The 18,289-nt window shown below is 32.6% G+C and overlaps 1 protein-coding gene across 2 annotated transcripts in view; it reads right to left on the bottom strand.

The window, feature by feature from the left end:
- The window catches only part of LOC143055001 (uncharacterized), a 109,052-nt gene that overhangs the window by 71,235 nt on the left and 19,528 nt on the right, over nt 1-18,289 (bottom strand). For both annotated transcript variants that reach the window (XM_076228115.1, XM_076228114.1), the window contains exon 3: nt 2,840-3,905. In XM_076228115.1, coding sequence (XP_076084230.1) covers nt 2,840-3,905 — 1,066 coding nt within the window. The remainder of the gene's footprint in view (nt 1-2,839; nt 3,906-18,289) is intronic.

The following is an 18,289-nucleotide window of genomic DNA, read 5'->3' on the forward strand; positions in this document are numbered from 1 at the left end:
AACGTTGTCGGTCATATTAAAATAGGAGATACAAACTAGAAACGAATGCAATTCAGATATAGACTATTCGTTTAAATGAATAAAAAGTATTAAAGGTTATGCTATATGGTTACACATAATATTGTTTCGTTGGTACCTCACATTGCGAATGACTTTAAAGACAGGATTCTGATCGCTAATCAGAATTTGTTCAGCTAATGATTGTTTTACATTACCCAGAAACTGTTCAGTATACTGTATGTAAATAGGACTTTTTAAGAATACATCTTTTAATACAAATGATAATATTACAGTAAATTTTCGTTTTAAAATATAAAGGACTAAGGGATTGGTGTACAAAAAGGGTGTTCCAGGGTTGGAACCCTCCTTAAGCTTCAATCTGTTGGTGTTTTTTTTTTTACTTAATTATGTCAACGTTTCATATGGGTTCAGGGGGTTGGAACCCCGGATTTTAGATGGCTGTATACGCACCTGATGACAGGTAAATTTCTTACGAGATGGTTGACCGTTATGGAATCACCGTTTCACAAATGATACAGGATATGTTCCTTACGTCGTAACTACAATCCCTTTCCCTTTCATGAATGTGACCTACCAAATTAGACTATTTACCGGATTTGTAATAACATGAGAAACACGACGGGTTCAACATGTGGAGCAGGATCTGCTTACCTTTCCGGAGCACCTGAGATCACCCTAGTTTTTGATGGGGTTCGTGTTGCTTATTTTTTAGTTTTCTATGTTGTGTCATGTGTACTTTTGTTTGTCTGTTTGTCCTTTTCATATTTGGCCATGGCGTTGTCACTTTATTTTCGATTTATGAGTTTGACTGTCCCTCTGGTACAATAACACGATTACAACGTCACGCAACAGTCAAATCCGGAATACGTCATTACCAGTTAGCATTTACATTTATATATGTTTTAAAAGTATGAAATTAACTGCCACATTATTAAGTAAAATTTATCTTTCAGACACCTTGTTCTTAAAGATATTAATATATCAGGGCACCTTTTTCGTGAAGCTGTACAAATAATGTAATGATAACAGCTTTAGACTAATAAATTAAGTATCAGTGTTAAAAAAACATGAATGTTTGTCTTGTCATAATTTTAACTTTTTGGGGGAAGATTTTTCTTTGTTAGCGGGGTGTATCTCCTTATCATTGTTATGAAATATAAATGTTAATACGTTGTTTGGGCGTTTTATTCTCTTCCAGTGTATTTGATGGGAAGATACTTCAAGAGAGAATAAACTCATCATAGATACCAGGACTAAATTTATTATATACGCCAGACGCGCGCTTCGTCCACAAAAGACTCACCAGTGACGCTCGAATCCAAAAAAGTTAAAAAGGCCAATTAAAGAAAAAAAAAACGATTTAACAAGGGTACACTTACAGTTACTCAATTATACAATATTATTGAAGCATGGGTTAACCTTTTATCAAATACGTATTCCACTAAAGGCACGATAACATGTTTCAAAATACGTTTTATTTGTTCTTTTAATGAACACTGACTTAAGGTGGTACCCAACACTTTCATTAAAATTAATTTTGCTCGTTTAATTTTCATTAATTTTTAACAAAGTATTTACTTTGCCCCTTTGACAAAAATATAAAAATTTCAAAAAATTTGAACCAACCGTTTTATCAGAAAAATTACACTGGTTATATAGCAGTTTGATAAACACTCATTTTGATCATTGAGAAGCTTAATATTCCTTTAAAACACAACGTAATTAAAACGTTTAGCTGATTTTACAGAGTTATCTCCCTGTAATGTTAGGTACCACCTTAATATACGTATTTTTCGCTTTTGTCAATCTTGTTACTAGAAAATACTTAAAACTAGTATACACTGTTGTTAAGGAACTGGCTGAAGTATGCTTTCGGGTGCAGGATTTTTTCGCTGCGTTCAAGACACTATGGTGACCTTGAGCTGTTGTTTGCTCTATTGTCGGGTTGACACATTCCTTGATTCCATCCTCAATTCTATTCGTTATCTATTTACTTTAAATCTATTGAGGAGACACTAATGGAGTTTTTGAGATGAGTGAAAGTGCCGTTGTTACGTAATGTTCAACGATGATGTATGATATGAAGCATAGAGCCCACATCAATGCAATAGGATAGATAATATTCGTATTCCAGTTCTGTCGAAGGCGTCCTATTTATCATTCTCTGTCGTTCTTATTTTTGTAACATTATTACACAACATAGTCATAAAATCATGTGGTATATACAAATTCTTGTTTGACAAATCACATTATATTATCAACACGTAGAACATTCATATTAAAAAAAAACTTTACTGTATCTATAGGATATGTCACCAATTATGTAGACAAATTCAAAAAGTTGCGAATCATGATTCGAATTTTGTTTATATTATTAAACTGGAGGCCACATATGAAAACATGTGGCCACAGATAATAAGTTCTAACTTTAAAGTATCAGCTTACCTTTTATAAGCCTTCCGAAAAATAAAATAATCTGAAGCAGAATATTAATCGCTTACAAACCACTAGGACGACAACAAAGGACCGAACCCCTTTTTCCCTCGACAGTATGCCTCTTTTCAGAGAGTTTAACAGGTAGACAGTTTAAAAGATCATAATGTGGCCGTCTTTACACCTTTTTAAAATCGACATAAATGAATTTGTAAATATCGTATTGTTTCTTATCCCTATTGGCATGTGTTAAAAGGGTAAGGATTTAAAGTAGAAAATTGCATGGACTCATTCATGAAATTCTGCACAAGACATTTTATGATATGACATTGTATACACCTACAAATATGTTTTTCATATCTTAATAAATAAATGATTCACTTACCAGCATCATCTTCCATGTCTAGTATTTTGTCCATCAATTCTTCTCTTGTCTCCCCTTCCGTATCTTCCGTTTCCGGTGTAAACTTTTCTTTCAAACTCACATTTTCTGCTTCCAATTTAGTTATTTTCTCTTGTAAATTATCAACGCTATCTTGTAACGTTTTAAGCTGTTCCAAATTATCGTTTGAAAAGCTTTGATTTAAAGAGTTTAAAGGTTCTCTTAACTTACTTCTAGAATAAAACTGAGTTTGAATGGCAAAAGAAGAATTGATTCCATCATCGGGCGATTTATTTATTTCTTGATTCTTATTATCTCTGCTGTCATTACAAGTTGTATATGGTTTGTGATGCTGTAATTGTTCTGGAGAATGTGTACCGCGTGCCTCACTAATTACTTTATCTCTAAAATCAACGTTTTCTGACAAATCGAGATCTAAAAGTTTCTTGCGTTCTCCATAGAAATCAGTTTCAAGCGATCGACTTTTACGCAGTTTTGATTGGCGAGTTTGTAATACTTCTGCAGACAGTTTTTCGATTTCTCGGTCTTTTTCGATTATTTTCCATCTCAGTTCATCAGCTCCGAAATTCATTTCCTTCAACCTCTCTTCGTAATAGGTGTTTGGAGAGAGTGGCGGTTGTGGAAGAGCCAGTAAATGTTCCTTATGTGATAATTCGTCTTTCAAAACTTTAGACTGCTCTAACAAATTTTCATTTTCGTTTTCTAGATCTTGTATTTTACGTCGGGCAACCATTAGTTCTTGTTCATTTAATTCCAAATGAACTTTCAACTCTATTTCCTCTTCCGTAAAATCAGGGTCATCCAGTTTCTTGCTGTCCTTATATTTCGTTATTTTAGAGGCAGACATCTTTTTTAACTGAACGCTCAAATTTTCATTTTCTTCATCAAGCTCGTCTTTTTTCCTTCGGAGGTCCTTTACCTCTTCTTCTGCAAATTGAAGTTGGTCTTTTAAATCTGTCTCGCGTTCCATGCTGTCAAACAAATCTCGCGTTAGTTGCGACATGTCTTGTTCTTGGCTGCCTTGTTGACCAATACGTCCAATCAAAACCTGAGAGAAAAAAAAGTCTTGGAATTTAAAGATTTATTAACTAGAAATCTCAAAGAAAAAAGTAAAAACAGCAAAAAAAATGGAAAAATTTAAAAGAGAACGTCCTTTATCAAATGTCAAAATCAAAACCTCAAATACATGAAACAACTTGGAAACTACTGTCATAATCCTGAATTGGCACATTCAATTTCTCATGTAAAAGAATGGAAGTTTAAACTTGGTTTAACAGCTGGCTAAACCTGATAAACACCACTCTCTTAGTCATTTTCATTTGATTAATAGTTTAAGCATACTTCAAGTTTTGAATCTTCGTGTTTGGTTATACAAAGTACAATCGATGTCCAATTATAACATTTAGTTGTATGCAAATGTAGACTATATATTCCAAATAAGGCAAGATATACTAATTAAGGTGAAATAAATAATTTGGGATTAAAATGTATACAACAATGACTTCTATTTTTATACATTAGTGCTGAAAACAGCCGGGTGGAGAGTTGTCTCATTGGCACTCATGCCACATTTTCTTATAGCTTTTGGGTGTATAGATATGCCTGTATGTGAGTGTATATGTTTTACCGGTTTGTGAGTCTGAAAGTATTAGGGTATCTGGTGAAATAGCAATAAAATGGTTTGTGATCGTGTACACGATTGCCAATCTTATGCACAACCAGTGTTCTGCTAATGATGGTATTTGCAATTGTGTTCAGCATGTCAGATGATAACCAACCTTTTATGTATTGGATGGGAGGAAGGCGTCCACCAGTAAAAGTAACATTAAAGTCGCCAATCGCCAAATACATTTAAGGTTATCTTTACCTGGGAAATTTGGGACCTTAGCTTTTTTTAAGCGGATTTTTCTCAAACAGTTAGCTACTCATATGGAGATATGTGTATGCTAACAGTTCAAGAACAATGTATCTAAATTTGTCCGAACTCTCAAATATCTAAACAACCAATGTGTAAATTATAGCTCGAGTTCAATCCATTTAACCAAACTTAAAAGTTTAAAGGGTTATTTATAAAGATGTTTTGTTAATGGTAAAAATTATACAATTAACAGAGAAAGGGTAATTAAAACTTCTGTTTCCATGGTTAATCATCTGTTTTCTGTAAAAGCCTATTATTTTGTTAATTATCACGAGTAGTAACATGTAAGTTTACTATTAATGATGACGCAATAGTATTTTTTCTAAATTTTAAAATCATATGCTGTTTAAAAGAATTTTTAAACAAGGTAATAGTTTAGGGGAGACGTTTTACATACCATGCATTTAGTAAAGTGCTTGTTTCATTATAAGCATCTTTCAACTGCATATTGATGTAAATATTTATGATGGAGAATTTGGAATATTGATAGCAGTTGGGTCTGAACCTAAATGTTAAGGTACAATCTTAAGTTTAAACATGTGATTTTACTATGAAGGCATTCTTTCACGATTGTGCACTAATAAATAATGAAATTTCTTTTGTAATTAAATATGAATGAAATTCTGCAGAAAATGAAATACAAATCCTATTAGAAGCCATGTGTACTGCTGAGGCAACATGTATCAGACAGCGTATATACAAATCATAATGGAGGTTATTGGTACTGCAGGTATCACAAATGAAGAAATAGGGTGTACACGGTTGCAAATTACTTTATGATTTTGCAATAATAATCGGAACGACAGACACAAACCCGATGTTCAAGACAGCATAAAGAATTATTTTAAATTGAAATTAGGAATGCATCTGCATTGCAATTACGACAATATATATTTAAACAAAAATTCAGTAGCACAAACACATGTGCAATACATGGTCATAAGGCCTATGACATATATAAACATTAAATTTAATATGATATTATAGCAAATTATGTAATTAATTATTTTTTAACCAAATATAGATACCTTCATTATGTTCTAACACCAGTTATTTTGGATTATTTCTTATACTAAGACAATCTTGAAAGAATAAGGTAGGTAGGATCAAAATATTTACAATCGAAATACCAACAAAACGCTCCAAATACCACAAAATATACAAAACAAATATTTAAATTCACATACATTGTTCTTCTTTGGTAAAATTTTACGAGTCCTGGTCGGTGATTGAAACAGCAACTCTGTAACAATATATGTGTCTGTCATTCACAATCGGGAGTAGTAATAATGTGATTGTGTATGGGAGTTAGATCAGTATGTGACAAAAAAATAAAACTGTCCCTATTAAACAATGAGTTAAGTCTTCATTGGCAGCCTATTAAACAATGAGTTAAGTCTTCATTGGCAGTTCTTCCACGTCTTTGTAATTTTACATGAGCTTGGAAAAATCATTTGGACACAATTCAAGCTACAGTGAAACCTGACTAAACCGAATCATGTATAAACCGAAAACCTGTATAAACCAAACGTGTTCTTAAGCACCGTCATATCAAATAATGTGCGTTGTGAACCTGATAAAACCGAACATCGGCCAAAACCGAACAAAATCTTAAGATCCGAAGAGGTTCGGTTTAAACAGGTTTCACTGTACAACAAACAACTATACAACCAACCCGTTAAAGATAAAGCAAACAAGCAAAGACACACAAAAAAGTACATGTAACCCCATTCTGTAAACCTTAAATTTGCACACTCAAACGTATATAAAATGTATTTTACATCATTATAACATTTCTGTTCTACGTTGTATCATGAATGTTTGATTGTAAAGACGATCAAATCAATCTCGAGATTAACCGCATATTTCAACTAGAAGAATTACAAAAATGTGACCTTGAAGTAATATAGTTGCACAAAGAGATTTAAAAATATGGCCTGGTTTCAAAACAATAATGGAAACGATGACAGATAATGTCATCAGAGACATCCATTTTAATTGTATTTTGAGAAAAAAATAATTCCTTCTAATTGCTTAACATCTATTCAAAATAAACATTGAAATATCTGACACTTCAGTAAGACAGGCTAATGATAAGAATGCATTGATGCAATGTGGCCTCAAAGCGAATGGTTATGGGTTACAAACGATAACCATCTTTCCTCTTTTAGGTTTTTTCAAGGCGGGATGGATCAGATTATGTTAACTCATTCTGTTTCGTAGCACCCGCATAAAAAACTAGGATACCAGGAATATAACAACGAGGCTGGTTTTAAATGACCTGGACTAGCAATTAGGGTCTTGCATAGTCGGGAAATAACTTTGTTTTGTTATAAGTGTGTTCTCCATACGGGCGTTTCGTCTACAAAGGACTTGTCGATGAAAAAAAATTTAAAAGAAAAAATAAAGTACGAAGTTGAAGCCATTTTTGCTAGCCACTTTATGTAAACGGGTTGGGTATTCATCGTCCTCCGCTGCAACGTGGATTGAAGAACCAGTTCTTGAAATACAGTCTGACCGTCTGTGCTTGCGTTTATCTGGGTTTTTTTCAGACTCAGCAGTATAGGTCGATTGCTCTCCTGGCTAAATGGGTTGCGTCTATATATAACGATATCTTAACGAGTTTGAAAATTAGACCATATAAATTTACATTTCTTGTCCTTCTTCATATCAACTATGTTTAGAACAAGATCGTTAAGTATTGCTGATCAACTAGTTTTACAGAATTTATGATGCTGCAATGTCTTGCACAGGTTGGACATGAGTTATGCCTCTTGGAAATGTTATATATGGTAAATTGCATTTTAAGGGTTCTCTCGGTATTCAGTAATTGATATCAAATGTCAGAGGACCTGATAATGTTTTTAGACATATAACATTAACATTTTTGTTTCTACTTTGACTGTTATGTACTTATCAGTGGCACTTGTTAACCGAATACTGCATGGTAACATGATAAGTATCATAAACATGCTTCCTGTTTTGCTTTCATTAACAGAAAATACTACATGAAACTTGAACAAATGTGTTGAAAGATGTACCTTTTTTTTATTACAAAGGAAAAGTTGAACCAAGTGTATTGGTACTTTTTTTATTACAAAGGAAATGTTGAACAAGTGTATTGGTACTTTTTTTTATTACAAAGGAAATGTTGAACAAGTGTGTTGAAATATGCTCTGTTTTATTACAAGGAAAAGTTGAAAAAGTGTGTTGAAAGATGCTCTGTTTCATTACAAGGAAAAGTTGAACAAGTGTGTTGAAAGATGCTCTGTTTTATTACAAAGGAAAATTGGAACAAGTTTGATGAAAGATGCTCTGTTCTATTATAGGGATACTCTCTACCAATCTCATTCAAGGTACAAATGCAAACTTGTTGAAATACAGACAGAAATATTCTATGTTACCGCATGCAAGATAAGCAGTTTTCTTATTTCACTTTCTGCACTTTTCTGACATATATTTAAAATCAAACAATTTATTTACCTATCTATCAATCGACATGTGCAGACTGGTGCATTTCCGTGCATTAATAAATCACCACATGTATTTAGTAATTGATTAAACCGCTATATGACCTTGACCGCATGTCGTAACCTAATCGCTCATGAATTACAGGGAAAAATGCAGAGATAGAAAAAAAAAAACTCCACATAAATTTAACTACAGATAATATATAGATCATCACACTTTTCTAATCAGCTGTTTAGAAACTTGAAACTTTTATGAGTTGTTATCTGTCATAAACGATATATCTGGTCTTTATTGCTAAACAAAAAAATACTTTGAAGCTCAATGAATAGAAACATCTGATTTCTGTAAAAGTCATTGTAATAATTAACTATGTTTTCATATTATATCATTTTTCTTTCCCCTGTCTTTACGGTATCGCATGAATGTCACTGCCAAGGTTATCAGTTTTGCTTTTATGTTGTGTTTTGTGTGCAAAAATTGAACTTCTGCAGGTAATAGGTAGCTTTAAATATTATATTAATTAACGATGTTTTCACATTACATCATTTTTCTTTCCCCTGTCTTGAATTTCACTACCAAGGTTATTACGTTTGCTTTTATGTCTTTGTGTGTGTGTAAAAATTGGGGTGATATGTAGCATAAAACATTATATTTATTAAATATGCTTTCATATTATATCTTTTTTGTTTCCCCTATTTTTTCAGTTCGAGGATATCGCATGACTGTTCCTGCCATGGAACATTCGTCTTTTTTTTGTTTTTTTTTATGAATCTTTTTTTGAGTAAAGAGATTAACTTCTTCAAGTGATTTGTAGCATCAAATATTGTAAAAAAATAACTCTGTTTTCATATTATATTATTTTTAAAAGGGAGGGTTGAAATCTCACAAAATACGCCTATCCCAACGAATGTTTGGGTCTGACCCAATTCAGGAGCCGGGTGCGGGATTTTTATGCCCCCACATACGGTAGTAGAGGAGCATTATGTTTTCTGGTCTGTGGCTCCATTCGTCCGTCCGTTCGTCCTGCTCCAGGCTAAAGTTTTTGGTCAAGGTAGTTTTTGATGAAGCTGAAGTCTAATCAACTTGAAACTAAGTACACTTGTTGCTTATAATATGATCTATCTGATTTTAAAGCCAAATTAGACTTTTGACCCCAATTTCACAGTCCACTGAACATAGAAAATGAAAGTGGGAGTTTCAGGTTAAAGTTTTTGGTCAAGGTAGTTTTGAATGAAACTGAAGTCCAATCAACTTGAAACTTAGTACACATGTTTCCTATAGTAAAATCCTTCTAATTTTAATGCCAAATTAGATTTTTACCCAATTTCACGGTCCATTGAACATGGAAAATGATAGTGCAAGTGGGGCATCCGTGTACTTTGGACACATTCTTGTTCTCGCTGTGTTGAAGACCAATTGGTGGCCTTCGGCTGTTGTCTGCTCTTTGTTTGGGTTGTTGTCTCTTTGACACATTCCCCTTTTCCATTCTCATTTTTTTTTTTCAACTTGTTTCCGCTGTCTGTACAGTTCGATAACATTGCACGGATTTAGTTACATTTATGTTAAAGAGGGACGAAAGATACCAGAGGGACAGTCAAACTCATAAATCGAAAATAAAATGACAACGCCATGGCTAAAATGAAATAGACAAACAGACAAACAATAATACACATGACACAACATAAAAACTTAAGACTAAGTAACATGAATCCCACCCAAAGCTGGGTGTGAATTCATGTGCTCCGGAAGGAGTTAAAAGTTGTGCATTTTGTGGTGGTTTATTCATTTCTTTTCTATGAAGTTTAACAGGTTATAAGTGGACATCTATCATCAAATTTCTTATTTGTAACTTTATATTGATATAAAAAGATGTGGTATGAGTGTCAATGAGACAACTTTCCATCCAAGTCACAATTTGTAAAAGAAAAACCATTATAGGTCAAAGTGCGGTCTTCAATACAGAGCCTTTGCTCACACCGAACAACAAGCTATAAAGGGCATAAAAAATTACTAGTGTAAAACCATTCAAACCGGAAAACTAACGGTCTAATATATATATTAAAAACGAGAAACATATATATGAACCACATCAACAAACGACATCCACTGAACATCGGATTCCTGACTTAGTACAGGTGCAAACAAATGCAGCGGATTTAAACGTTTTAATAGGTAAATACCTTCACCTTTACCTGGAACAATAGTGTAACATCACAACATAGAAATACACACAATTAAATCAAATTAACTCAATTAAAAGACCTATGAAAAGAAAAGTGAATTATACACTGAACAAATAAATGTGATCTATGACACAATGTAAATACAAAATCAAGAAAATAAAGGGTTAGATTATACATGTAAACAATTTCAAACATATCTCGGAACAAAATGCCTCCATGTACTTGATAGAATGATGTCAACCTTGAACAAAATGCCGCTAAAGAAAATAATTTGCACAAGTAAAGGAAAATAATTTTGTAGAGTAATGGAGAAGGGAAATAGTTTGCACAAAATAAATAATTGTGTTGTTCATAGTACGAGTGCAGAATTGAAAATGTATAGTAATACCAAACAGTTATCAAAGCTGATAATATTTAATTACAAATAGAGAGACGATATATAACTCTTAAAACAGTAACAATAAATGGCAAAAAAGCATAACAAATTGTATCAACAGGTCAAATTAATACAAAAATACATCCCAGAGATTTAGTATTTTAACGTCATGGACATCCAAAGAAGACATATCATGACTTGTGCAATGCTAAAAATAACGGTATCGATAGGCAGTAAGATATTTAGGAGTTCAGTGAAAAAATGGACGTGCATGAATGTGTATTTATTTATCCCGTTTGAAAAGATTACAAATTAAGTTATGTTTTAATTTGCTGATGACAAAATCGATATTTTTGCCAAAGAAAACTATATACAAAGATATAATTACAAAATTAGTAAGATAACCTTTACTTATAAGTTTGTTTAAACGTTCGATGAGTTTACACGGATCACATAGTGATTTCCTCGCTTTAAGTACAATATTACCATAGGATGAGAAATACCGTTTTTAATAAGTTTTCTACAGGTACAACCAAATTTACTTATCAAATCCTTGTATCAATTAAAGAATTTACATAAAGTTCTAAGTAATTTATGGTAACCAAAATGTACACTAGTAAACCAATTCGACAATAGTATTGGCAATCCAATATTTTCGAAGTTCAACAAAAATTCTTCCTTTTTTATACCCGTTTAGTGGACTAATCGTTTAAATAGCCAATTTGATTGTTTTGGCAAAAAAGAGACTTCTATTGACCAATAATTGTATACTATGTACAAACATTAATGTTATTTTATGCCCCACCTACGATAGTAGAGAAGCATTATGTTTTCTGGTCTGTACGTCCGTCCGTCTGTTCGTCCGTCCGTTCGTCCCGCTTCAGGTTAAAGTTTTTGGTCAAGGTAGTTTTTGATGAATTTGAAGTCCACTCAACTTTAAACTTAGTACACATGTTCCCTATGATATGATATTTCTAATTTTAATGCCAAATTAGAGTTTTGACCCCAATTTCATGGTCCACTGAACATAGAAAATGATAGTGCGAGTGGGGCATCCGTGTACTATGAACACATTCTTGTTTTATACTATTTTGCTAGTGGCAAATATTTCATGTATATATATATTAAGAATGACAAGCTATTGCACCTAAAACAATTTTGTTAGTTCCTTTGTTTAAATCCGTGCAATCAAATGATTTTGAATATCTGATATTGATACCGCTATGGTTCTATGAGCACGCAAGTGTTTATAGATCTAAATTTTATCAGATTGAGACCTAGAATAGTTACTCCATATCTCCTCGAATGTAGAGGTTTTCAATGATCGACGTTCGTCCTGAACATGCATGAAAAATTTGCCACTGGACGTTAAGCTACCAACAATCAATCAATCAATGATCGACAAATATTTACATAAAACATCATGCTTCGACTTATCAGTTTGTTTTTTTAGACAAGTTATGAAAAATTTAACTCATATTAAAACTAAAATAGACGTTGTGTATATTTAATGTATATTTAATGAAACTGCAAGCCAACAAAACAAACGAAAGACCAATGTATGCTAGAAAAACAAACTGTCCTAAGGTAAAAATACAAACACGCGAACAATGAGAAATAACAATAACCGCTGACAAAATTCATTCCCATATACGTAAAGTTACGCTAGCAAGAGGATTTGAAGTATTCAGTATTATCACTTTTATACTTCGATCTAAAAATAAATGAAAGTATTCTTTGTAACTCCAACATAATGAAATGGTATAAAATGCCGCCATATAAAAAAGGCGACATTGAATGATTGCAAATAATACAACTATTCATCGAAGACCAAATCACGTAGACAGTAGCAACTATATACTTGAAGGTCACAGTCGGCCTTCAACAATGAGCGAAACCCATACTGCATAGCAAGCTATAAATGGCCAGACAAACAAAATGACAAGAAACTAAATAAAATCGTATTTTACGCAAAAAATTCTTTATAATTATTAACTAATTGATGAGTTTTACGTGTATAAACCCAAGAAAGATAACTCTAAGCATCTACAAACGTGCTTTGCTTTCTAAGCCGTTCACTATGAACATGGAAAATTAATATAATACTTCCATGCTATGAATAAAAGAATATTTGAGATATACAGAATTAAAAAGACAGCAATCCAACGACATAAATAAAATAGAGGTCAATATATGTGTAATACAGTATATCACATTAAATCGCTACCAGTCAAAAATTGTTCATAATTTAAAAAAGTGCGATGTAAAACCCTCTTTTAAATCTATATCACTGGCCGACTATTAAAAAATAATGTAAACAAAATATCACTCGGCAGAGCACAGCACCAAGTAGAAATTGATTTCTCGGTCTTCGTTTAACAATGATATTGGTGGTGATAGATTTATGAGTGACATACAGAAAATATACACAAGAGATAGAAAAAATAAACTTTCATCACTGAAACGCTTTCTTTTTTCTTTTATATTTTGAAAGAAAACTCTTCATTAAACATGGTTTATTTTATAAATAATGTATGACCACGAATTATACCAGATCAAGGTCACTTACACTGCAGACTACTGCAGTGGTCACACTGACCACACGATCACACTGACCACACGAGTTGCTTTCTTAACCGATAAGAAAAACAAACTATAAATTGAACAAAAATAGCTAAGGCAAAGACTGAAAATAAACTTATCGATGATTTCATTATAAATGAATGTTCAATAACAATATTTGTGGAATAGCTTTCGTTGCTGTTTAAAGAACACATCAATCATCTTAATGGTCAAATCACCTTGTTAGTTGATGCAAATGGGATTCCGAAAGTTGGAACCATCTGATCTTTTTCGTGATATGTTTCCTTTACGGAAAAGTCGTAAAGATTGCTTTTAGAGATTTAAAGTAATTGTATCGAATTTTTGGACATTACAATTTTGTAACTGTTTTTTTGCTTATATATACTTAAACAAAGATACTCTCTTAAGGTGGTACCCAACACCTTCTCAAAAATTAATTTGGCTCGTTTGTTTTTCATAAAATTTTGACAAAGTTTTTACTTTGAGCCTTTGACATAAATATAAAAAATTCAAAAAATTTTAACCAACCATTTTATCAGAAAAATTACACTGGTTATATAGCAGTTTGACAAACACTAATTTTGATCATTGAGAAGCTTAATATTCCCTTAACAACACAACGTAATTAAAAGGTTTAGCTGATTTTACAGAGTTATCTCCCTGTAGTGTTAGGTACCACCTTAAGCTCTTTTTTAATTTTCAGCAATATTATGCAGTGTACATTAAATCATTCAAGTCTGTATTACTGGTTACAATAGCTCAACTACTGTGGTACCTTAATGAGGATATATTACTTGCTTTAAAGGACCACAATCATGAATCAACCTTGTATATTTCTAGATCTTATTTTTTGTAGGTTGTCTTTCTTTGGATTATTTACTAGCATGTACTGACTATTAATTGTGAAACATAATAAAATCTACACTAAACAAAATTGCCAATGTGGTAATTTAATAACAAGGTAATCATTAAATTGATGGCTCCAAATTGACCTGCGACCTTGGTGGTTCGGTTGGCGACCTTTTAACCTGACCGTCTCATTCAAAAGGACTTATAACCTTAAAAAATGTTCAAATCAGTGTTAAGGTTGTTTAAAAGCGCCCTTATGACCCGAGTCAATTTTTAAACGTGACATTGTGACATAAGGGGATTCCCTACTAGATCCCCATTTTGATGAGCCTACCTTTTATGTATGCTATGTCCCAAGTCAGGAGCCTCTGGCCTTTGGTAGTCTTGTATGATTTTTAATTTTAGTTTCTTGTGTGTAATTCGGAGTTTAGTATGACATCCATTATCACTGAACTAGTAACATATTTATTTAGGGGCCCGCTGAATAACTCTCCCGGATGGTTTCTCGCTGCATTGAAGACCCATTGGTGTCCTTCGGCTGTTTTCTGCTCTTTGGTCGGGTTGTTATCTCTTTGACACATTCCCCATTTCTATTCTCAATATTATTTAATCAGTTCTTGTCCTGAATGTGCATGTAATATTGCAATTGGCAAATAAATCAATCAAACATCGCGCTATTTGAACACAATATACCTAATAAATCTCAAAAAAAAAAAAAATTGTCGTAATGAAGGAATGTAAATGGAATGAAATATTAGTAACTTACGCCAAACAGATTCCTCGCGAATTTTAGGTCTCGAAATCGAAAAATCGTCGGCATATTATTATGTGGCATTAAATAATTCTTTTTTGCGATTTTTTATATTTTACATATAAAGTGACTTATAGACCCAATGGGTCGGGTGTATTTTATTGTGTATGTAATATATTGTACTTTACTGAAATGTGATTACACACTGTCACTATAATAAAAAATTTACCTACTTACTTACTTATAAGTATTGAAATTCTGCTTTCACACTTTTGGATTCTCATGAACCGGTGGTATATCGTATGTACAAAGTAGAGTAGAGGTTTATTAGAACAAGGTAATAACCAAATCATTATTTGACCTAGAAGCAAAAATCTTGGTTGGTCGTAGAATAAGACAAAATTAGACCAGCAAATGAAACTGCAAATTTACACCGACACATATACGGAGACCCAATACGGATGGAAACAGGACGCAACGATAGACTCCAGGTAGACCAAATAACTTATTTTCCTTGTGGAGTTAAATTTATTTCTATTCTGTTATATTTGGGTTTTTCCCTTATCTATTTCTATCTTTAGTAACTCAGTCGGAAACCCGGTTGAAATAGAACAAAAGAATCGAAGCTCTTTGTTAGAGAAGGCGATAAATGTGTACTGTAATGTTTACTACAGTGACAATTTTAAAAGTTAATAGAAACAAACAAAATTACAATTTTCTTTTCAATTACGAAGTGTTTTATTTTAAAAACACCATTTGCATAAGTTTTTAATTTATCTATTTCATAGTTAAGCAGAACAATTATATATCAAGTCGACGACATGGGTATCTTTCAAGTTGGATGTAAAAAATGCATAGCCTCCGATTGTTTTTAAAAATTAACACGGAAGGAAAACATATCAATCTATTAGTTCAGTAATTTTCGTGTCTGCCCTTCCATTATGTGACTCCAGAAAAAATTTCAAAAAATGGGTAACAATTGTATCGAAAAGAGAAAATCGAGTGCACCTTTTTTTTTATGTTAGGGCGTGTTTGAGTTGAATATTTTGTCTTAAAATCGTACAAAGCAAGAATATTTTATACATCGTCTCGCTTCAGATTCTATCATTTTTATATATCAAAGCTACGGGTTGACTTTTTTACATAACAAAAATCACAGTACTAAAAGATGAAATATATGGGTCAAGTGAAATACCTATCTAATGAATCACAAAAACAGAATAGGTGTGTTCGAATAGCTATTTTTTAACTGGACGTACTTGACGACAGTCTTTCAAGTTGGATGATAAAAATGCATATCTTCGAAAAATTATAATTTTTTGTGTATGATAACTAGGGTTTATAGTCTTCAACCACTAACAAAATCTAGTCTGCCCTTCCACGAAATATTTAATTTCAAATTTCAAATATTTTATTGGACAAAGCACATATGATACAATACGTATTCCAAGATACAAACACATTAAACATGACAATTAATGTTAAAATTTTTTTAAATGTTTGTGAATTTACGAAAAAAACAACCGATCAGACAATAGTTTTAAGTTTAATTAATGCAGACAAGATCATTAACTGATGCTCATTAGGCAGCAACCATTTGATTTTCTGGGGGGGGGCTATGGTTTTTTTTTCTGGAAAAACAATCTATTTTTTTCGCAACAAGTCGAAAACAATTTTTTTCTTTCAATTTTAGCATTACATATAGTGGCCGCTGAGGGTGAAACAAACAATTTTTTTTTTGTCAGAATCAAAAACAAATTATTTTTTTCTCCAAAAACTGGAAACAAACTTTTTTTTCCAAAAAAAACCATAGCCCCCCCCCAGAAAATCAAATGGTTGCTGCCTTAGCTAGTTGATACATTTGTCTTTTAAAATACAACAAACATATAAGGATCGTAATGGTGCAATGTGGATAAATTTATCGGTTTCCAAGAGCAAAATTGGTAGCGCGTCATCCCTACAATGGCTTCCATTTCTACGGTTGTGAAAATGAACTGGCGTAATGGGGAGATAATTTTGACGAAGTATAGTATATTATTTTTTATTTATTTTATAATGATTAAGTTCACAATAGCTAGATGTGTATTTGCTGGGATACATTTGTTATGTCTAATTATCATAATTAAATGTTGTATCGCACAGAAAATAAGTTACTGCGAGCAAACATAACCTACACTTTGTCTTGCCTCTTATTTCGCCATGTAGATAGATAAGAAATGTTTTAAATTCGGACGAATTTATGAGGGAGAATTTGAAATTGACAAGTTTACTAAATGTCCGTTGTATGGCGTTCTAAGAGACGAATTGTAGAAGTATAAAATTTTAAATTTTGAAAATGAAAATTTCAGTGTTTGGCCGAATTCCTGACAGGTTTTCATTTACTAGTAATTTAGACCATAGAAATATAATATTAACAATGATACGTTTTTATATTCCAATTAACCTCCCCGGTGTTCAAGATCTGAACGACTTTGAAATCGAGTTCAGTGTTCTATACTAAAACAATAGACTGGGCTTTGTAGGGTTAATGGAAAGTCAGATTAGACAAAAAACAAGAATGTGTCCGCAATACACGGATGCCCAACTCGCACTATCATTTTCTTTGTTCAGTGGACCGTGAAATTGGGGTAAAAAATCTAATTTGGCATTAAAATTAGGAAGATCATATCATAGGGAACATGTGTACTAAGTCACTAGTTGATTGGACTTCAACTTCATCAAAAACTACCTTGACCATAAACTTCAACCTGGAGCGGGACAAACGGACGCACAGACCAGAAAACATAATGCCCCTCTACTATCGTAGGTAGGGCATCATTATATGACTTTTTTTTAACCATTATTATAAGCAATATCAATCCATTTATCACCTGGAACCACCTTCTATATTAACAACTACAATCTGGCAATATCTCTTGGAACAGCAAATGCACATATACAAACATGATATACATACTGCGATTTACATATCAGCTGCGTTTGTGCATGCAGTTGTCGGAATGTTTCTAAATTCAATCAAGATTGTGAGACAATAAAAAACAGTATCGTAAATTCCTCGATAGACTGATAAGAAAAAAATCACGATTTTGTATACAAATAGTTTTCGGCTAACCTAATCCAAGATACAGTGAAACCTGACTTAACCTAATCCTACACCAAAAACCTGTCTAAACGAAACATGTTCTTAAGCACCGTCATATCAAATTGTATGTGTTGTGAACCTGATAAAACCGAACATCGGCCAAAACCCAACAAAATCTTAAGTCCCGAAGAGGTTCGGTTTAAACAGGTTTCACTGTAT

This window comes from Mytilus galloprovincialis, chromosome 12 (genome assembly GCF_965363235.1).
Source record: "Mytilus galloprovincialis chromosome 12, xbMytGall1.hap1.1, whole genome shotgun sequence".
Lineage (NCBI taxonomy): Eukaryota > Metazoa > Mollusca > Bivalvia > Mytilida > Mytilidae > Mytilus > Mytilus galloprovincialis.